Raw genomic sequence first — 22180 nt, 5'->3', positions numbered from 1 at the left:
TTCTCTGTTGTGTTTCCTTTTAAACCTTACCAGTAAATTAGTGTAGAAAAATGTACTGCACAACATTGTGAGTTTGTTCTTTCAGTTAATCTACAGAATTGGAATCAGCTTTTCTGCTGGTGTTGGCATTGCTGGAATGATGTAACTAGTATTGCAGGAGTGTTTATGAACACATATAAACTAGTGATTCATAAAGATGTAATGATTTCTCTGCTACCTATTGTATTTACTAACATTGCATGGGGTTATTAGTTGTTTATGGTACTTCAGGCAGTGGAGTCTGTCCTTAAGGGAATGTTGGTATTTGCTAGGAAATGCACTCCTTAGAAACATCTCCAGAAGCCAGGAATAGAAAGATGCTTGGTCATCAGCAGATTTCAGGTTTTGTGTTCTGTTTAGTCTTCTGTTTTTATTCTGCTTTGAAGTGTGTTATGGAATTTCGATTTGCAAATATTGTTCTTCAGTAAAAGCCTCCCCTGGTCTGCTCTGCCTCCTCTCTTCACATAGCTTTGTGTCTCAGCAGCAGAGTGGTGCTAACACAATATTAACTACCAGGAGATCAAGCAGATGGAAAGAATTCAGATTTGATGCTGATTGTGTAGTGTACTTAGGTGGGTGGTAGGAAGGCTGAGGTTGGGTTATTTGTAGTTACAAATTGAGTTATTTGTAGTATTTTCTTCTACGAGTCTGTGCCATTTCCCAAAGTCTTGGATTTTGAACTTTGTGCAAACCAGCAATGATAAATGACCTGTAAGCTCTGTAGATTTGGAAAAAGGAGCACTAGAGGAAGTGCCTAGAGAAGAGTCACAAATGTGCTTGGTTATATTGTCAGAACATTTTGATGTGAGCAACCATGTAATAAAGCATACACATGCAGGTATTCTGTAAGTTTATTTAATTTATTTTGAATCCCAATAGCAAATATACACTAAATAGATATCTAAAATATCCATTTTATACAGTACTGTCAGTATTGAGAGTTCTGTGTGCTGCCCTGCACAGGAAGGGCAGGGCAGGTGAGTTCCAGCTGCTTGGTTTTGGCAATTGTAAGGTACTTCCATTAAGGAGGGATCCTTAACCCGTGTGATGTCAAAATGTAAAGAGGAAGAGAATAAAGTGAAAAACATGATTACAGTTGTTATAGATAAAGGAAAAATGTTTGTGCTGGCCTAAAGGGAGTTTAATAGTCATTCCTATTAAGCTTGAAGCATATGATAATTCTTGAATCCTACTTTTAATGTTCAGACTGCATCCAATTCTATCAATAGCAAAACATTGAAGGACATTTTCTTCTTAAAGTTGCAAGGAAAAATTACCAGCAGCTTTTAAACACTTTTTGTCTGTTCTTGATATGAAACTTGTCTTTATCTCACTTAAAAGATTGTAAGAATATATTCTAGCTTAGAGACAACTACCTGACAATATCATAGCTTTTTATTACATCTTTGCTTATTATCAAAAACGGCAGAAGAAATTGCCCTTGAAGTCTGGTAATTTTTGGTTTTGCAACTTTTCTTACAACACTTTCTGGGAGTGAGCCTAGGTCTCTTTTTCCTAACTGTGGAAAAAGTCACTTCCACATGATTTTCAGGATTTATGTGAAAGAAAGAATATGTCCAAACGATGTGATTTAAGGAAGGCATTTAACATCTATAATAGGAAACATCAAATACAGTTTCCAGTTCCACTTCTAAGAGTCCTTCTGTAAGATATAAAGACTTTTGTTTAAATTACTCAAATGTAGGTTGAACATTGTCAAATAATACAATGGATCCTACTTAACATATTGTTTCTAATTAATTACCTCTGAAATAGCAAATACTTTGTAAACGGTTAAATAGCGTAAAATCAGCATTTTTTCTGCAAATTTCAAGTATTGTAAAACTGATTTGGACAAGTTGCTTTTTGAAACAACCAACTTGGGTCTCACTTGAGGAAGTTCCCAAGCTGAACACTGTTCCTGGCTAAAATGCAGCGGAAGGTTGAAGGCTGGACCTCCCAGTACTTGACAGGGTTGTTGAAGAGGCTGATGCCGCTGTACAGGGCTTTCTTCTTCCTTCGTCCCGTCGGACAGAAATCATTCACTCCCAGCTTCGCAATATGGTTGGAATGAAGGAAGACCACCTGCAGCAATAGGAGCAGAAAAATACAGGAGTTGAATGAAAATGGGGAAAATATTCCTTAGCATGTAGCTGAAGTTTGCTAAAACATCTGTTCCATGCAGACCTTGAGAGTAACAAGAGCTTAAAATTGGTGTTAATTTTTTTTGAAAAGTCTTCCTCCTGCCCCAGTCTTTCCACAAAGAAAAGTCATATGGCATTTTGTCAATGTGTTTTTCGAATAATTGGATTCTATTCTTAGGGAACTTGGTTCTAAAATGCAATTTTATATTCTCTTGTAGGAAGAATTATAATGATGCAGTATTAGATTCTCATTTCTGGAGACAATTTTTGAGTGTAGCAGTTTCTTGTCCTTTTTTTCCTTTCCTAGGAAGTGTTCCTGCAATTTGATTTTGTTTATTTCTTTAATAGGCTTTGATGATTTCAGGCTCTCCTAGTAGGAGACTCATGGCAAAATATATATGTCAGTTAATTATGCTTTTTGGTTGTGACCTCGTCAGTGTGATAGTGGGAATGCCAAACAACTCAGAACTCCCAGAGCTGTCTGATAAGTTCAGTGTATGACCTGCAGATATTTCAGTTCAGGTAATCCAGGAGGAACCTTCTTCAGCTTGTTTTTTTCCAGGTGGATTTCACGTACACTTGGGATGTTGGCAAAGCTTCCATTTTCCACTTCTTTGATTTTATTATTGCCGAGGCCTAGCCTAGAAATAGTACAAGGAACATTTAATTAAAGACTAATTGAGATTCACAGATTCACAACAGCACTGAAGAGTTGGGTTTTATTTTTTAAGATTGAAATATACAGGAGTAAATACAGAGGGAGAAAAGAACTGGGAGAAGATGATAGAAGATGATACCTTTGATAGGAAAAAAATCAGCATTGACCTAACATTGCCCTAACTTAGAGATTGGCTCACAGCAGTTATCAGTTATCTGATGTAAGCAATTGTTCTGTTTTGCATGCAGTTTTTGTAATTATAGTGGCAAGTGTTTAAATTATAAACATCAAGTTGCTTGTGGAATAAATCATATCATTGTACCAAGTAGTGCAGCTGCAAAGTGTAGTCACTTGTAGTAAGTTCTAATAAATAGCCAAATAGCAAGTCTTGTCTAGAAAGCTGTTTTTAATGTATAGCTTATTTTTAAAATATAATGTTTTTTACTAAGCAGGCCTACCTTCTTTCCTATTTCCAGTTTTTCCTTATATTTTTTGCTATAAGGCTTCAGCCTGCTTTGCTCAGAAGGTGCTTCAGAAGCTGGAGCCTCAGGTCATTCAGAATTGCTCTTTCTGCCCTTCCTGTTAGCCCCTTTTTCTCCATTCTTTCCTGATTTATAGAAACTAAATTTGGTATCTAAAGGCAGTTCAGTAATTTCTGTTACCAAATCCAGTGCTGCTCAGCCATCTTTTCAGCATTCTTAACTGAGCTTTACAGAGAGAACTTCCTTCTCTCCTATTTCAGTGATACATTCCTCAGAAACACATATTTTTCTTTAAACCTCATTGCATTTGAGAGCTGTTGTTTCCTTTACCAGCTGCTGTATTTACAAGAATAAATTTATAAGAATTAGAAGAACTTAGGTTAGTTATATTTTGTTTTTATCCTACTTTTCTGTTGCAGCCTGTTGGCAAAACATGTAATAACAAGACTAATGTGGGGGTTTGGGGGTGTGTTTGGATTTTAAAGTTGGGTCTTATTTAGAACAACTCTTACTAAAACACCTATAATTCTTATTCTTTTTTCTCCCATTAACAAGAGAAGTATCAAATATAAGATCTTCCTGGGCATGACATTTTAACAAATAAAGGGATCCAGCCAGGGAATTTTACCTTTGTAGGTCTTTGTAGCGGATAAAATCCTCAAGTTCAATTCCTGTGATCTTATTGTCATCTAAGTGAAGCTCCAGAAGACTGGAGGGCAAATCTGATGAAAAAAAAATCACAGTGTGAAAAATCCAAGTCAACTTATTTTTTCTTGGAACATTTATTATGTTCCAAGAAGCTTCTTTCCTTTGTGTTTAGAATTAGGTGAAGAATCTTGGGGAGGTTGTCTGCATCAAAGAAATAGGTATTACAAATAATGGAGTATATATAATTATATTACATATATGTGTAATATATATTATGAATAGATTTAATAAATATTATATATATGTAATATGTATATATGTAATAGATGTGACATATATATAATATGGATTATATATAAAATAATAGATAATGTAATTATATTACATATAATTACATATAAGGATGTTAATGAAGAAAATCACCAATATAATTTGGTTTAAAATAATAACTTTTAAAAAAATTAAGCTGTGGAAGGATATATGCTAATTAAGAGATATAAGAGTTCCAAAATTTGGTACTTTTTCTGGCTTCCTTTATAACAACTCTAATGGTTACATTGTCAAAGATGTTGATCCTGTGTTTTGTACATTTTTCTCAGAGTCTGTAGTCAAAGCCTCTGGAACCAGGGAGAGTTTTTTGAAGATCTGTAGTTTTTTTCCTAAATGCTGTAGCAGTTGTGCTGTCACAGCTGCTAGGATGGGACTGGAGGGAAAGGTTTTGGAGTATTCTAAGCAGAATTGTGGTATTTGATAGCTCTTTCCCATGCCAGAATATTTTCTGTTGTGTTTCCAAAAATTCCAAATCCAGACTGGTGAATGGACCAGGAGGTGGCGAATCTTTCCACAACATCCTCTTAGTGAGGGCAAGGGAACTCATGCCAGCCTGAATGTTTGCTGGTGCTGGGCCCGGTTTCCCGAGCCTGTGTGTGGATGGTCCAGCGCACCGAGCGGTTCCGCTGCCCTCTGGGGCTGGCAGAGCGCTGCTCCCGGCTCTGACGGGACGTGCCTGCTTCCCAGCCTGCCTTTATTCTTGGAATAACGTTGGTTTGTTTGGGCTCTGCTCCAGTTTGCGTTCCAGCTCGCAGTTCTGGGTGCCTGAGTGACAACAGCCAGAGGCAAGGCCACCCACCTGTCCAAGGCACGTTTTTAGTACCTTTTATAAGCTACATTTTTTTTAAACCTTTGTGCTGTTGTAGCATTTGCAGAGAGACGCATCTGCAAACTCAGCTTGCGTTTGTGGTGAAGGAGTTCACCATGAAATCCTGTTTGGTTTGGTTTGTTTGTGTATCTGACACCACATTTTGGACCTCATGCTTGTGTGTCTTTGTAGGGGATTTCTCTATAGAAAAACAAAATTAGAATCATTTTACATTGGGATTTTTTTGTGCTAAGTGACAGGAGCTGATACTAGGTTGTTTTGGGGTTTTTTGTTTGTTTGTTTTTTGGTTTTTTGTTTGTTTTTGTGGGGTTTTTTTTGTTTTTGTTAGGCAGACAAAGGCTTTCTGATTTTAAAGTTATCTGAACAGTTGGGGTGAGTTGGTTTTGATTATTGTTGAGAGTTTTTTTACTGTTCTCTTCTACAGTTTTCTCTTATACAGGTTTTTTTTAGTGTTCTCTTATTCTCTTCTGTATATTTATATGTACATATATATAGATAGATAGATAGATATGCATACAGGAAGAGATTAATAAGAAACAAGTTCTTAAGTTCTTTATCTGAATAATCAGAAATAAATACGGGGCCAACATTGTTTCCCTGTGAGTTAGAGCATAGAACAGAATGTTTTGCTTTGTTTCCTTCCTTTTTCTTTTAGCTGGTAGTTTTGAGCAGTTGAAAATAATGAGAATTTGGTTCAGTTCCACATTGATCTGCAGAAAAAGCAGGTGGAGTATTGTACTGAAATCTTTTATGCTACATTTGTGTGTGTGGAGGTCAGTGATTTGTCAAATTAGTATTTTAATTTATTTATACCTAAATTACTAGGTTGGGGGTTTTCTATATGAAAAAGTGATTTGATTTTGTATTATGTTATGGTGAATTAAATATTAGAATTAAGTTTTACTTAGCAAAACTACATTGACCACCGTATTTGAGGTGCAGTGTGACTTGAAATATTAAAAATAAATTTTAGAGATTTTGGACTTATATTTGAAATCCGTAAAGGAAGTGGGAATTTTGCATCCCTTATATCCCTGATCAAATACTGGGGAGTTTATGCTTTCTCTGTGAGGATTTTTGACAAGTGAAAGATGTGAAGTGACATCAAATTATGGAATTTCTTTTTATTGTTCCTCCTGAGACAAGTGTCTGGACATTCTGTGAGAGGAATGGATGTGCTGACAGGTAGAAGGTGTGTGCACTGTGTGCTGTTTGTTCATGAACTCTTCTGGGATGGGGAATTGGATATAAAGTTCAAAAACAAAAGGTAGGAAGTGGTTTGGTAGTAATGACAATACAAAACAAATTTATGAATTTAATAATCCTTCAGATGTTAAAGCATTTTATTAAGGAGTGTGCTGGTATAAGTAAACTAGAAAAGGGAAAGCAGACCTACCTTTAGGAATTGAAGTTAACTTGGCCTCTGCAATTCGTATGTGGTAGATATTTACCCCTTCAAAAGCCCCTGGCTCTATTCCATCATTGTTAAGAGGATTTGCACTCATTTCTGCCCAAGGGGGAAAAAGAAAAGCATTTATGGCATAGGAATTTTGTGCAGCTTAGACTAAGTTATAAAGAGCTGATTTAAATTTATTTATGATTTCTGATATTGCAAGCACTCATTAATGTTTAGCTTTGATTGTCTGTTCTGAGGGGTGTCACAGCCCTCAGGGTATTAAGGCTGTGTTGCTTGGTTTGCAGGATTATCCAAAACTTGACCTTTGCAGCAACTTCACATAGAAACTAAATTGTGGAGGGTATTCCCACAGAATGCATATCTCTTTAAGAGGAAACTGTGCCTTGGGGAAATGTTTGAATGGAAATGATGTATAATATGTTCCATGTTTGGTAAAGACATTTTCTGTTCTACTTAATTAAGACTTACCTAAAACATGTAGAGACTTCATTCCTTTAAATACATCCTTGGGGATTTTCTTAACCTTATTAGCATGAATTCTGAGCTCTGCAAGAGTTCTGGGTAGATTTGTTGGAATCTCTGTCAGTTGATTGTGGGACAAATAGAGTCGTCGTAGCCTCTTTGTTGGTTGAAAGGCTTTGGGATGGATCTTGTATATTTTATTGTTGTTCAAAGCCAGTGCCTATGGGAGATGGAAAGAGCAGTTAGAAAGCTTTCTTTATCCAGGAGTCTTATGACTATGAATTTGAAGTCATGGATTTGATGTGTAATTCAGCAATTAAGTATTTAAAATATTTTATTTTTCCATCCTACCAAACTTCAGCACTTTGTAGATGCTTTAGGCATTTCAGTTGATTATGAAAAACAAAGAAGAAACTGAAAGCTGGAGTATTAACCAGAAGGTAGAGCTGACAAGGTGCCAATGGATCCTGAGAATTGGCAACACAATATGTTTGTATTCAGATATTTTGTGGGATTGTATGGGGTTATATACTTCGTCACTATTGTTCCTTGATGCAGACAAATTCTCAAAACTCAGAATCTCATCTTTTATTTTAACATAATGCTGCAAAATAAAAGTGAAGTTTTTAATCTTTCTTCGACGTTAGTATCTGTATATGACACATGAATTTATGTTTTATTTGACGTTTCCAGCTCCTGTGAACTTCAGTCTCTCTCCTCTGTACAGTACATGAGTCTTTTGGGGGCAGCTTCTTCCTCATTGCTATGTGTTATCAGGGAGCTTGTAATGAGTTACTACAGACAGCAAAATACACACTATCTGAAATGATTTTGCATGTCAAATCACACCTCTGCATTTCCATACTTAAGCTATTCATTTATGTTTCTTTTTTATTTCTTGGAGTCATCTCTTCTTAGAAAAAAAGTAGAGCAAACAAGAATTATTTTTCCCAGGAAAAAATGAGGTTAGCTCAAGGAAATAAACAGGAAATGCTCCTTCCTAATCCAAGTTGCCATCTGTGCCTTTGCTAAGCAGACTCCAGGACTGAGCCAAGCTGTACAAAATAAACTTTGCTCTCAGTGAAAATGTTGTTCGGCCTTGCCACAAATGAACCGAGGAGAAAAAGCAAAGCAGCTCAGTGTGCTCAGCTATCACATAATTAAGTGGTGACTCTGGTCTTTAATGTGTTTGCTGATGGATTCCAGTGGCTTTCTCAGTCGTTGGAGATAAGAGTCTCTTGGATCTTTTACACAGAATATAAACCACAGTTTGTGCAGTTACTTTTTGCTTGCTGCTAACACCATTCTGCACCCAGACACGAGACAAGAGACTAGGAAATGCTTCATTGCCAACTCTGAATTTATATAGTTCCTATTTTTTCTGTCCTGTCCTAGGCCATAACAATTAACAGGCCCATTCACAAGCATTTAGATCTGGTAAATTTTCAGATCTTGCTCAGAAGTTAAATGTGACTGAAAGGATTTGTTTTGTAGAGTCACAGAATGATTTTTGGGTTGGCAGGGACCTTAAATACCATCCAGTGCCACTCCCTGCCATGGCCAGGGACACCTTCCACTGTCCCAGGCTGCTCCAAGCCCCCTCCAGCCTGGCCTTGGGCACTGCCAGGGATCCAGGGGCAGCCACAGCTGCTCTGGGTACCTGTGCCAGGGCCTGCCCTCCCTCACAGGGGAGAATTTCTTCCTAATGTCTTAGGAATGGTCCTTATGTTAGTTTGTGTGTCTCGTGTCTTTCTAATGGAGACTAGAATGTAATTAATTTGCTATCAGTTATGGAATAGATTTGGGTTTTAGAGAAAAAAATTTTAAATGGTCAGTATTTGTTAGTGGAACTAGATCTGGATACCGGGTCTACAGTGACATCCAATAGAAACAAATATTCTAAAGCAGAATTAATCTACTTCCCAGCCCTCTGGACTCTCATTTCCTTTCATCATAAAAAGGGATTATTGCATACTGTAAACATCTAGATTTATCAGTTGCCAGTGATATTTGTTTCAAAGCCTGTCACTACATGCATAATTGAGCATGGTAACAAATTAGGAGTAAAGCCCCTGACTTTTCCAGTAATTTGGTGTTTCTGTTTTCTGTTCACTGGTTTCAGTGCTGTATGTGTTAGTTTTATGTTCTCTTCTTTTGAAGATACCCTCAGAAAATGTGGTTAAATTTTGTGAGGTTAAATTCTTTCTGCTATTTTCCATCTAAGCAGATAAAAAGGAGGCCTTGCAGCCTTTAAAATGTAGGGAATGTTTCTGTGCGTGCTAAGAACTGAAAAATCTTGAGAATCTTTTTGGTTAGATCTATGTGGTACATTTTCTGGGTACGGTAGAAAGTAGTTCTTACAACTCAAAGGTATTTGCTTCTTACTGTGTGGAAGCACTCAAATATGCAGGCATTAGGCTATTTTTATCTATATTATTGGAGAAGGAAATAACATTTGTGTTTTTTAGGTATCTAAATATTTCAGATTGCTAACTAAGATTTCAAACTTGGGAAATAACAAGCTTACATAAAGTGATGTGAGTCCTTGGAGATCGTTTTCCTTGACCTCTTTGATTTTGTTGTTTTGAAGATCAATCATACGAGTATCTGGCGGGATGTTGCGAGGAATTGATGTCAAACCTACATAAGTATGTGACATAAACAGAAACATTATGTGCTGTATTTAAGTCCAAAGAAATTAACTGCTAAACATTGAAACACAATAAGATTGTTAATGAATATGGTGGGGAAGAAAATATGAACAGCCATAAAGCAAAAGGTAGAAGGGAATTTTTGATAGTGGGAAAAACTAATGATGCAAGAATGTACCACAAACATGTGCAAGGTTTTGGGAAGAATTGCTTCTGCCCTTGACCATGAAAGCTGCTCGCTGTGGACTCTTTGCATCTGTGAAATAATCCTCAGAGCATGGGTTGTCCTAGACAGCAGCTGTTTTGTCCCTGGAGAAAGGATCCCTCAGGAATCCAGGGCGGTGGTTCCTTGGTGAGGAGCATGGCTGTGGATTCAGGAGTCTCTGCTTAGTGCTCCTTCAGACCTCTGCTCTGCCCTGTCCATGTCAATGGGGCAACTGCTGAGGGTTCAAGTCATTAACATAAATCAGTACCAGTAGCATTATTCCTCCAACCCAGTTTGCTGTTTAGTTACAAACCCACTGCAGCTCAGGCCATCTGAGATCCTGAATCAGTAGAAAGGACTCAACAGGGACAGTAACTTTCTTTTGAGTGGAAATGCTGATGCATGAAATGCTAAATGCTGTCCATTTTAACAATTATTCTGTAATTAATAGATTGCACTTATCTAAAGATGAAATCTTTTAATGCGGGATTTTTCTATGTGTAAACTCATGTAAAGCAGTTTGAAATCTGTAGACCGGATACATTAACCAGAGTTTGCTGCTGTCAGCAAAAGTTTTTGATTCCTTAATAACAACACATTTTTTAAAACCCCAGCAATTTATGTATGGACAATGTTTCTACGACACGAGGAGTCCAGGATGAAGTTTAGGAAGGTGGCAGGGCTGTGATGAGTAAAAATGGCATTTATCACTGTGCTAGTGGTGAGAGCACAGTCCTTTGATTGCCTTGAATGACAGGAAAACTTCAGTGAGCACTAATTCAAATTGCCACAATTAATAATGAATTCACTTTTAGGGATTGGGATGTACCTGCATCAGTGACAGGAACACATTTGCCTTTGGCTAAATGGATGATAACTTTGGTAGAAGTTAAGCTGAGGGAATACTTTGCATCCCATTTATGTTCCTGCATAATAATTCATCTTTTAAAAGACAAATCCTACAAAGGAGAATCCAGTGGAGAACAGACACACAAATTCATTCTTACCTAGGTCAGAGCAATGGACAACTCTCACATAGCACTGGCATCCAAAGGGGCATGTTGGGAACAGATCAAAAGGAATGAGTGGTAGAATGGGTTCAGTGGTTGGAAATAGAGAATTGTCATCATCATCATCATCGTCATCGTCTTCCATATCTTGGAGCATCATATTCTTTAGTGTAAAATATGAAGGACCAGTGAGAGATTTGGCAGAGCACAAAGCCAAGAAGAGAAGGAGTGTGTATTCTTTCATATCTTCTTAGTCAGGATAACCAGTCTTGGAAAGTGAACAAACAAACAAAAAACCAAGCATCAGAATCAGTGAATAGGGAACAGCAGATGAAGCTATTGAATTGTTTACTTCACTCACTGCCACACCATCTAGTCCTGAAAAAGAGCCTGTTGTGAATATTGAGGTTTAATTCGTATATAAAGGATATAAAAATAATATTTTAATATAAATTAATATTATAAAATTACACATAATATTAACTTAAATTCATTAGGCATTAATGTGATATTAGAGCATTTTAGTTTCATTTACAAATAATATCATCATTTGCTTCATGCTTTGAAGTGTAATTTTTGTAGTAAACTTTACCAGAAGTTGGAATATGATTTATTTTATTCTTTCTCAGTAAAAAAATATTTTTAGTGGGATATATTTGCATATGTGCATTGCTTATAAAATTGGGAAGTGCTTGATTAGCAGTGCATAAAATGCACTCAGCAGGATACTTCCTAAACACTCGGTATTCCACTCCCTAAACACTTTAATTAAGCTCTTCCTAGTCTAATCTGAAGTTTTCAGTCCTGACAACAGCTTTTCCCACATTCCAGTCATTTGTTTGTTATTGCCAGTGATAGAAGTTCACCTCTGCATGCAAATACAGCTCACAGAGTTGTAGAATCCCAGAACACTTTGGAAGGGACCTTAAAGATCATCTCATTCCACCCCTCTGCCATGGCAGGGACACCTTCCACTATCCCAGGGTGCTCCAAGCCCCATCCAACCCAGCCTTGGACACTGCCAGGGATCCAGGGGCAGCCAGGGCTGCTCTGGGCACCTGTGCCAGGGCCTCACCACCCTCGCTGGGAAGGATTTCTTCCCAATAGTTAAAACCTGTTCCCTGCCAGTGTGGAGCCATTGCCCTTGTCCTGTCACTCTTATAGGGCTCTTGTAAGAAGTCCCTCTGTGTCTTTCTTGTTGGCTCTTCAAGCACTGGAAGGTCACAATTCAGTCACCCCGAAACTTCTCTTTCCCAGGCTGAACAAACCCAATTCTCTCTTGACTTCTGTTTGAGGAGGGCTCTTTTCTCTGAGAAGGACTTTCCTGTTAGAAATCCATGTCAGTGGAAATCGGTGACTTAATTTACATCCAGAAAAAAAGCTGAAATCTGCTATTTTTGTGTGTGAATTTTTCAATAAACATAGGTTGGGGCTTTTCTGTTTGGTGGGGTTTTTTTTCCTTGTTCCTACAAAACTAGGTGCAGAGGAGAATGAAGATAGTAAGAATTGCCACAGAATGCAACAAACTGTGAGAAAATGTAAATTCAGCCCTCAGCTTGACATTTTTTCCCTTCAAGTCCCAATTCCAGAAGTCATTTGGAAGTGAAAATGTGCTCCATAAACTAAGAGAGGCTGCAAGCAATTTTATTGTGCATGTCCTGTTTATAAAAACGTTTCTATTTAGACTATCATAGGCCTCTTTAAGGAAATACTAAACGGGTGTCAATTCTTGTTTGATCACCTAATTAAATGCTTGCTGATCTGTTTGGAGATGAAAAATGCCTTTATGTAGGCATTTTGTCATTGATCCTCCACTATAGGAAAAGGAGTGCTCAGCTTTGTTCTGGGGCTTGACTTGGCTTGTTCAAAATGAGATTTTGTTTGTACTTTTTTCTGTGCAGAGTCATTTTGATGTTTATTGGAGAGGGTTCATAATAGCATTAAATGCAAATTTCTTGCATACCTTGCTGCTCCTATATCTGTGTCTATTTCAGGGAGTTTAAAAAGAAGAAAGCTAACAGTGTTCAGATAACATAAAAAGAATGGGGCACTTCTTTCGTCCAAATATATGCCTGAAATTGGAATCACAAAGTACTTTGTGTCTTGTAGGTAAACAACATCTAGCTAAATTTAATATTTTCCATAATAGTTCAATTGCATGCCCATTTGGGTAGGGCATGTACTTTTACTGATGTAACAAGATTATCTTCACATGTATTTTTCCCATATATTTTCCTTTGTATTCAAAATAATGTTCTCTTACAATGCTCCTAGAAATAATTTTGTGGTTGTTCTTGCAATCCCTTTCAATGTCTGTCCTTGAAAGACTCTTTGAATATAAACAGTGCTGGGAAGAAGGAACCTCTGTTTGGCTTTTTGGAGACAATTGTTGTCATCTCTGGCTGTGCACCTTTGGAATATTTGGCCTTTTCAGTCTTCTATTTCAGCTTCAGAAAAAGGCCAAAATCTTCACTACTTTAGTCATATCATCAATTAGGAGATGAGGAAGCCTTTCAGACTTCCAAGTTCTCATTGTTCTTGGACAAGTGGTTTAATGGCTGGGCTGTCACACTCTCTGTTCTTCCCTGGCAGTTTAGGTCCGAAGTGCCAAAATGCCCTGTGGTTTATCCAGTGATGAGACACCATTTCCATATGCAGGATATCAAGTGTGATGATGTCCTGGGACATGGACTTTCTTAGTCCCTTCTGACTTCAATTTGTGAAAGGTGCTGGCTGTGTAGTTTTATTGGATCTAAAAGAAACTCGCATGTATGTTCCTAAAATGTTGTTTTGGATGTGGTGCTAGGAAGTTCTCTTATGAAACAACCTAAAAATCTGTTCCCACACTTGCATCTGTAGCAAATGGATTGCATATTTCCTTTCACATAGCCAAAAATTAGGATTTCAAAGTATTAAAAAAATTGAGGCTGCGACTGGAGTAGTGGCCAATTTGAACTCTTGAAAAACATGTGTTGCTCAGAAAGTTCTAGAAAAGTAGTGTTGAAATGTGTCACTGGTGACATATTGGTTCTGCGAGTTAAATCTTTTGAAAGCAAGTCCCTTTATGTAAGGAAATCTGAGTTGTGATTTTTTTCATTTTAAAGAAAAAAGTCCTTGCTTCATCTTCCCATCTTGCCCTTAGGAAATCGTTCTGGCTTTGTAGCTAGGAGTGATCATCAAGCTTGAGTCTAGGTTTGCATAGGCCAAAGAAATGCCAAGGAATGGATCCTAAAGATCTGAGTTTTATGAAGGTGTGGGGATGGTTCTTTCCTGCCTGAGGTTTGGAGCTTCCCTGTAAACAGATGCTGTTATGACTCTTTAAAAATGCTCTGACTCTGCAGCACTTCTCAAAGAACTTATACAAACTTTCTGCATGCTTAAACTTCAAGAATAAGAGAATTACAAGAAAGCCTAAAATCCAAGATCCTAGTGATCTTTTTGAAACTACTGTCATGAAGATTTTATGAAATACTGTCACAAAGATTTTATGAAATACTGTTTCAGAAGGTATAGGTATATATGTGTATATATAGGTATATATGTGTATATATACCTATATAATGGTCCCCTGCCACCACTTGAGCCTGACTGTGCTCCCACGTGTTCCCTGCCAGCTCTCTGGTACCAACTCTTCCTTTCAGGCTGTTCACTGAGCTGGTTGAACTCACTACACCAGCACAAAACTAATGTGAACAACAGAAAACCCCATCATATTCTTTCCAAGTGAAGAAACTGAGTCAGTTTGGAGTACCAGAACCAGCACAAAAGAATGGGTGGAACAGCCTGGTTGGCTGGGCTGGAACATTAAATGGAAAGAGAAGGAAGGAGAAGCAATGGGGGAGCCATTCCTGACATATTCAAGCTGTTAGGCAGGCTTAAGTGCTCTGTTAAATAATGCCCTGAGCAGCTGGTTGTCACTTGGACAAAGCCTGGCTTTGTCCATTCTTGTTTTAACAGACCAGAACATTTGAGAATGAGTTTGACAAAGAGTGTGGTGAATTCAAGCTCCATTGTACCTTCTTTATGTCAATCCTTCTTATCCTTCAGCACAAAAAGCTTTTGAGCACTTTCTCCCTGGAACATGAGCCACCCCAAGGTGAGGTGACTAAATGTGGAGAGTGCACTTCACATGGAGAGATGCTCTAAGGTGCTTTCCTGAGGTCTTTAACTGTCCAAAAATCACTGCACTGGATGTTTGGGATACACTTATCCTCACTAATGTGGTCATCTGTACCCAAACTCATATTGCCAAACTACACATGGAACACAGGCACTTTTTATGCTATTAGTTATAATTTATAAATCATTAAATACAAGTGATGTCACAGTATAATTTAAGATTATTAAAACCCTTAATATTTTATATGGAAAATTCCCATATTTCTGTGATGTGAAAATTCTAAACATGAGTTATAGGAAGAAAATCCCTTTCAGTGAGAGTAGAAGTTGTGTTGTTAGTGTGGGAAGAGTGCATAAAGAGACCCAACAACAAATAACTCTCAATTGCTTGGCAGCTGCAAACCAGTCCAGCAATGTGGACTTTGCTGTCTTATCAGTTATGATACTGAAGGACTTAATACATGAAGTTTTTAAGTCTTAAAAAGACTCTAAATTATATTTAGAAATCACTCCTGGTACCAATATACAGAGACAAATTTCCCATGGCATTATTGCTGAAAAGGAAATGTTTAAATGACCTGGTGGTGGTCTTTGCAGAGGCAAAGAAAAGTCCCTGTGTTCATTAATAACACAAATAATTTCTCTGTGCACAGATTTTGTCCAAAGAAAGGCAAGACCATAACTGTTTTGAAATCTATATTTAAAAATAGTTCTGCTTCTATTAGTCACTGTCCCAATCCAGAAATAAAAGGAGTTTATGTTTAACTCTTTATCTACTCAATTTATTTACTTAAATTGCTGAGGAAAAACAGGAGGGGGGTTTTTTGTTAGTAAGATTACTGTAGAATGTCTGTTGACAGAAATAGTCTAATATTGAAGTTAAGCAGTAATAATTAAGAGGATGTTTACAAAATAAGTTGTGTTTACAGAGTCTATTACTTTTTATGAAGACCTGCTTGACTCTTGTTATTGAGTGATTTATGAGGATTTTTAGGTTGTAGTTCATCTACAGTTCATTCTTTCCTGAGTTGTTTTTAATTATTTTGCTGATATGTACTTTAAAACCCCCACCAACTTGAATACCAAATTACAGAAAGTTAACATTGAGTTATTACTAAATAAGTGTTGCTGTTATTGTAGAGTAGATTTTCATCAATGGTTATAACTGAGAAAAAGTGTTCTGGTCAGTTGTTACATTTTTCTGACAAGTCTTTGATAGTTAAATAATTCACTATTGCTGTATTTGTTTTTCAGCTCACATGTAGTAAATACAGAAGTATTTCAGCTGCAAGTAAATTTTCAAATGTTCCATTTAAAAAGTGGTATTTCTAATTCTAAATTATCTGATGTTATTAATCTGCACATAGTGACTGACAACCTTAACTCTTTGCTGCTGTTTATATAGAATAGGTATTCAAACTGGACATACCTTGCAGGTTTGGAAGTTCTTCCAGAAGCACTGGGATAATCCACCTTAGGTCCTTATGTCCAGTTATTTCATATTACCAAAAAATAGGGGAAAAGGAAGCTAGAGTGAGTTCTGTGAAATGAAAAGCATATATAAAGAAAAAATCCACTTCCAATGCTCTTGATCCGTCTGGCACCGTGGGTGATACCAGAGTAAAGTGCTGCTTCAGATTAGCCCATCTTAGCACTGAAGAATGATATTAAGGCGACTTGTTACCACTCATATGTTTTTCATCACTGCCTGTATTAGAGCCAAAACTTCTGGCTTAACTCTAGACGTCTAGTGGAAGACTTTATAAAACCTGTAGTTTAATAATAGTTGACATCAGGCCATTGGAAGTACAGTGAGGTCCATTTCAGGTCATTCCTGCTGTGGAATCCCACTTATTTATGATTTCACTAGCCATTATTCTTTTAAAAGTGTGACTTGAATAGAACTATAAAACTTCAGCCAGTGGCAGAGTAAACCAGTAGCCTGCAGTGACCTGCAGGCTGCCAAACTTTCTAAAGTTAGAAAATTAGGACTTTATTGTGTAGCTCCGTATAAGTTTTAGTTCTGCTTTCAAGAGGCAGCAGTCTGGCTAGGGACAGTGGTTCAAGAATGTAAACTATAGATCAGATTTTTATCAATATAGCTAATTTCTTCTGTTGTGTGTGGGAAATAAAGCATATCTATTAATGAAAACAGAGGCAATATTCGCAGCATTCTGTGATTGAACTTGTGGGTTTAAAATCAAGTCTTTGAGAATGTGCCCTGTTACAAAGTTTGTACTGATAAGCACATCACAATATTTAGAAACTGGGTTATTCTTTGTTTACCTTTCATAGGCCTCTGTTGATGTAAACTTCAAAAATGTTTAATTAAAGGAGTTTACCTAAAGCAAATTTCATAGTCAGGGAAGCACTTTGTGTCTTTAAATTTCCAGGACATTATACCCAGTTCTGTGCACATCTGACTTCATCTCTTTCTTTAATTAGTTGCTTTCTATGTTAAAAGTCTGTCTTGCATTGGGAAAAAAAAAAAAAAAAAAGCCTGGAAATTTTCTTGGGATTTTTTTTTTTTTTGTTATACATGTAATGTGCTGTTTGCAAAATGCCTGTATGTTGCATAATAGTTATTTTGTCTACTGTTACTTTCTTAAGGGGAAAAAAAGATTCTATGCCAAAAATTAAAACTTTAGGGCTGTGATATCTACCAAGACAAGACTTGTGTTACCTGCACCATTGCTTTTGATGTGTTCCAGGTCCAGTAGCACAGATGGATCATGATAAAGTGTCTCTCTATCACTTTTCCCAAGGAATAAAATTACAGTTTCAAAAGCAATCACGTTCCCACAGAAAAATCTGAAGGATGATCTTAAGCTTTTTTGAAATCTCAAATTGCATATATCTGCATTCTCTTGCCTGCTTGTAGAAACCAAAGCTTCCTAAGCAAACACTCCCCTGTGTTTTGAATAGCTTGGTTTGGATGGGTTTACTTGAGGAAATTAGTATTAAATTGCTGTTTTAAAAAACCCTCCAACATTTTCTTGGCCGTTCAATAGAAGAGAGCAGGGCCTGAGGGTTGTGATATAAATGTACTGGTTTCTTTTTTCACTTCATTCACTAGCAAAGTGTTGAATCAGCAGTTTCAGCTCACCCTGGTTTTACAGCAAACTATTTTTGAGGTTTAGTAACATCTCAATTTTGGATGAATACTCAGGGTTTTTATTATTATTTTCTCTTTTTAGTTGATTCTGGTGGTAGGAACACATTCCTATGGGTATATAGTTTGTCATAGCCAATTACATAATGAAGGTGACACACAAAGTGGTAGTATCTGGAAAAAATACTACAATCTTACCTTAAAGTGGATTATCCATCAATTTTGTCCAGTATATAGTATCAGGAGGGCAGGAATAAATACAGCTCACATGCTGTTCTTGTAATGCAACTTAATATAACTTAATATATCAAGACATGGATCCACTATTTTGGTTTGAATATAATTGCAATCTAGGATAAAATGCCCAGAAATCACCTTCTCGGGTTTCTTGACTACTCAGTTCTCAACTTTAGATGTTACTCTTGACAGCAGTGCTTAAAACTTAACCAGTAGTTCTCAATCCACTTTATGAGCCCGTTCATTTCAACATTTGCAGCACATTTTCAGTGTCTCAGGTTTTTAATGCATGTTATTGGGAGCTTAATGAAGAGAGATACTTAAAATAGTAGTCTGAGGGTATTTCCTTTGCAAGCAAATGTTAGTATGTTTTCTAAAGAATTGGTTGAAAATTGGAATTCTGTCTTGCCTTAAAATACTTATGTAACATTTATGAGTAATGGAGATTGATTTTTTGAGCAAAGAATAGAAGTATATCCGACACATATGTGATTCAGAATACTGTCTCACTATGGTGAAATATGCAGATGAAAAAGAATTTAGATGGTGTTTTCTATTTGGTTATCTCATCAGTGATACAAACTGCTACCTTTCATTTCTTTTTGGAAATGACTGTATTTTGTATTACTTGATATGTCTGAGAGAGCAGACATATGCTGCCATATGTGGTTAATGCCACCATTACAATCTCTGTTTTAAGCCAGTCTTGTATACATTTGTTATTCTAAAGCAAACTAAGTACTTTTTCATTTTCTAGCACTGTTTATAAATGTGGTTTACATAATATGATGAATCTAACATCAACTGCACAAAGCTGCCTTGGAGCCTGCCCATCACATTTTAATAACATGACATATTCATTTTGTGCTCACAACCGGTCCATGTGCGGTGTGGTCACATATTTTGGTTTTAGCTAAATTTTGGCTCCTCTCAGGCTGGACTACACCATTTACCCAGCTGAATATACAAAATCTGCCCTTCAGCTTTTTTGTAGTTCAGTTTGATTCTTCAGTATCTCTATATAAATATATTAAAAAATCTTTTTTTATCATCACGTGTGAATCAACTTCTGCTTGTTAATATTTTTAGCATGTTTTTGGCAGATGACTTAAAAACTGCATCAAAATAGTTTCCTTTGCAGTAAAAGTCCTCAGTCCCTGATGTTTGTTAGCAACACAGCAATATTGCAGGGCGGGTCATAACTTGCAATATTGAGAGCTTGTGTACAAAAAGAGCCATAAAGTCAAGTGTACATGTCTGTACATCCATGAGGTTGTCAGGCTCATCATGGCTTTTATGGATGCAAGGATGTGCTGACCTGGAATGACTGGAGAGCAAAACATCACCTGAAGGGTTTTTCACCCTTGCAGACAGTTTCTGTTGCCTCTGCAGCATCACTTAACTTTGTTCTGTCTCAGGCTACAGATTAATATGAATTCCTCAGTATGGGAATACCAATTTCAGAAGCTCCCACCTGGCTTCTTCCCACCTTGATGCTCTTCTCCTTGGTCCTGTGGAAAGGTTTGTGCACCAAACTGGGTCAGGAAACTGCTTTGCCTGATCACTGAAGGTCTTGAAATTAGTTTGGGTGTCAGTACATGTCAATTGTCAGTCGTGCTTGTGATGCTGCTCACAGGTTTGGATGATGTGACATGGCATTTTTATGGAATATGGGTATTTATCTGCCTTAGAGACATTGAAAACACTAGACAGTCTTTCACGGAAAATCAAACAGTAGTTAAAATCAAAAACTCTGCAGCCAGTGCCAAACTACTGAATCACTCCAACAATAAGTTCTAAAGGAAAGTTTTCTGTTCCAGGATACGAACTGGACTGAGAACATTTCCTCATAGGGTATCAAGCATTTACTCTGCCAGAGTTCAACAATGCCTTAAAAAAACCCAAATCTTGATCACCTACAAATGCTGAATTTCCCCCATTTTCCCTTAGGTTTTACCAAAGAGGATGGACAATATGGAATGTGAATTATTTCACGTTCTTACACAGCCTTTGGGTAGATTCCTTTTGTTCAGATAATAAAGACAACGCTTAAAAATGGGGACTGTCATCAAGTTCCAGTGAGTTGTTGGTTTTAAGAAAAAAGAAATGTGGCCATCTAGTCCAGAAAAAAAATATTTAAAGCATGCTAGAGTGAAAAGATAGTATCGTTTAATTTGGAATTAGTTTTCTGAACTTGACTTATCAACCAAAGTAATTTATATTAATTAAAAATACAAAGTCCCAAAAGATGACTTTGACGCAGTTTGTGATTGACTGTTAGAAGTGGAAGCAGTGAATAACACATTCCTGAGACAGTAATTAACTACAATTTGCACTTCTTTGTCTAATGAAGAACCTGAATCTGTAAATGTTTGCGTGCACTTTGAGCACATCTGTTTTGTAGATGGAAAAAGTAACAAGGTCTCTAGGAAGGTGTCCAAACTCAATTTGTTTGCAAGTTTTGAAGCACACAATTTTTCGCTTTGGAATAGTAGAAATGAAAGCATTTCTTTCATTACTAATCATTAGTATCATTACTAATAATAAGGAAGGTATACTCTGATTCAAGAAGTGATTTCCCTGTCATATTAATGAACTCAGCCTGTGTTCAGATGTGTGTTTTTATCTGTGGGAATTTTCTGGGAGGGCTTCATTTGTTTCTCATCAACACAAAAGCAGTAAATCTGTCATGCAGAGTTGGGTCTGGTTCTAAGTACTCCCAAGAAATTGGGAGCCTTCTGAAAAAGTCTGATTTACTTTTAGCTAATGACTGCCGCTACAGTTTTAGTATTACTTTCTCATAATTATGCTACTTTTAAATTGTAGATAGTATGTAATCTATATTATGTTCCAGTGGGCATTTTTTTAAAGGCAATTAAATTTGCTTTAATCATTTCTATACCATTAAGTGTTTCGTTGATTTTTAGCATTCATTTTTTCCCCTTTCAGCTGTAGGGGAAAATCACAAATAAGTCCTATCACTATATTTTTTTTAATGAAAAATGAAAAAAATAGGAAGATAAAGACTCCTAAATTAAGCCAAAAGACCATGTAAAAACTAGCAGAGAAGGATTGTCAGACAGATGTCCTAATACACTATTTTCAAAAGTATTTGTTTGCAAATACAGGAGTGTATTAAGAAGCTTGGTGCTATGGATGGGTTTGCAGTGCTTTTTGTCAGAGACAGAAATCTACTGGATGACAGAAGCTCCTTTTACCACTCAGTGGAAATATTTATGTAAACTGAAAGAAAACATATGTCATAATTGCATATTAACTTGTGGTATGGAAAAGAAGATCTTTTTTGTAGAGCAATTTCTAATGTAAAGGGTATTATTTTCTTCTTGAACATTTGTGTTCTACAAAGGATGATTTCCATTTGGTTTTACCACAGCAGAACAAAGGAGCCTTGACTTTAGAAAGTAACATACTAATGAATAACTTTTATTTTGTTTAACAGGCAATTTCATAGAATCATAGAATGGTTTGGGCTTGAAAGGATCTTAAAGATCATCTAGTTCTAACCCCCTGCCATGGGCATTTCTCAGCATTTAATTCATACTGTGACTATACTTTTGCTTCACGGTCTGTTAGAATTTCTATTTTTCTCAGTTAGTGCATAAGATGTACATCTCCTCACATAAAACTAGAGGATGTTCTTTGCTCAGGTTGGAAAGAAATTAAATTCAGCTAAAATGGGAATTAATCACTATTTCTGTCTTTCAAGCTTTTACCAGAGGCTCTCAAAATAGCCTTCAAATAAATACAGAATACAGGCAATGCAGATTTCTTTGAACCCATATGTTGTCAAGAAAGACAGTAATTATTTTGATGTTT

At 36.7% G+C, this 22180-nt stretch overlaps 2 protein-coding genes across 3 annotated transcripts in view; one reads left to right on the top strand and one right to left on the bottom strand.

Annotated features, from left to right (window-relative positions):
* CENPP (centromere protein P) overlaps window positions 1–22180 on the top strand; it is a 113748-nt gene that overhangs the window by 51143 nt on the left and 40425 nt on the right. The gene's annotated exons all lie outside the window — the stretch shown is intronic.
* On the bottom strand, window positions 879–16688 carry ASPN (asporin). The gene is made up of 8 exons (XM_053989009.1): window positions 16424–16688; window positions 10873–11143; window positions 9537–9649; window positions 7016–7229; window positions 6527–6637; window positions 3952–4045; window positions 2686–2824; window positions 879–2124 (listed from the first exon to the last, which is right to left on the bottom strand). Exons 2-8 carry the CDS (start codon window positions 11117–11119, stop codon window positions 1927–1929), a joined length of 1116 nt encoding a protein of 371 aa, XP_053844984.1. The 5' UTR covers window positions 11120–11143; window positions 16424–16688; the 3' UTR covers window positions 879–1926.

The sequence above is a fragment of the Vidua macroura genome, chromosome 13, assembly GCF_024509145.1.
Source record: "Vidua macroura isolate BioBank_ID:100142 chromosome 13, ASM2450914v1, whole genome shotgun sequence".
Lineage (NCBI taxonomy): Eukaryota > Metazoa > Chordata > Aves > Passeriformes > Viduidae > Vidua > Vidua macroura.
This window is presented reverse-complemented; position numbering and strand designations above follow the sequence as displayed.

Excerpts from the sequence above, each read along its gene's own strand:
- ASPN (XM_053989009.1), bottom strand. The coding sequence starts at position 11,119 with ATGAAAGAATACACACTCCTTCTCTTCTTGGCTTTGTGCTCTGCCAAA. Across the intron at positions 7,230-9,536 it reads AAGGACTCACATCACTTTAT|GCACTGGCTTTGAACAACAA; the intron begins GTAAGCTTGTTA and ends CATCTCCCATAG. Across the intron at positions 6,638-7,015 it reads GAAGTCTCTACATGTTTTAG|AAATGAGTGCAAATCCTCTT; the intron begins GTAAGTCTTAAT and ends CCCCTTGGGCAG.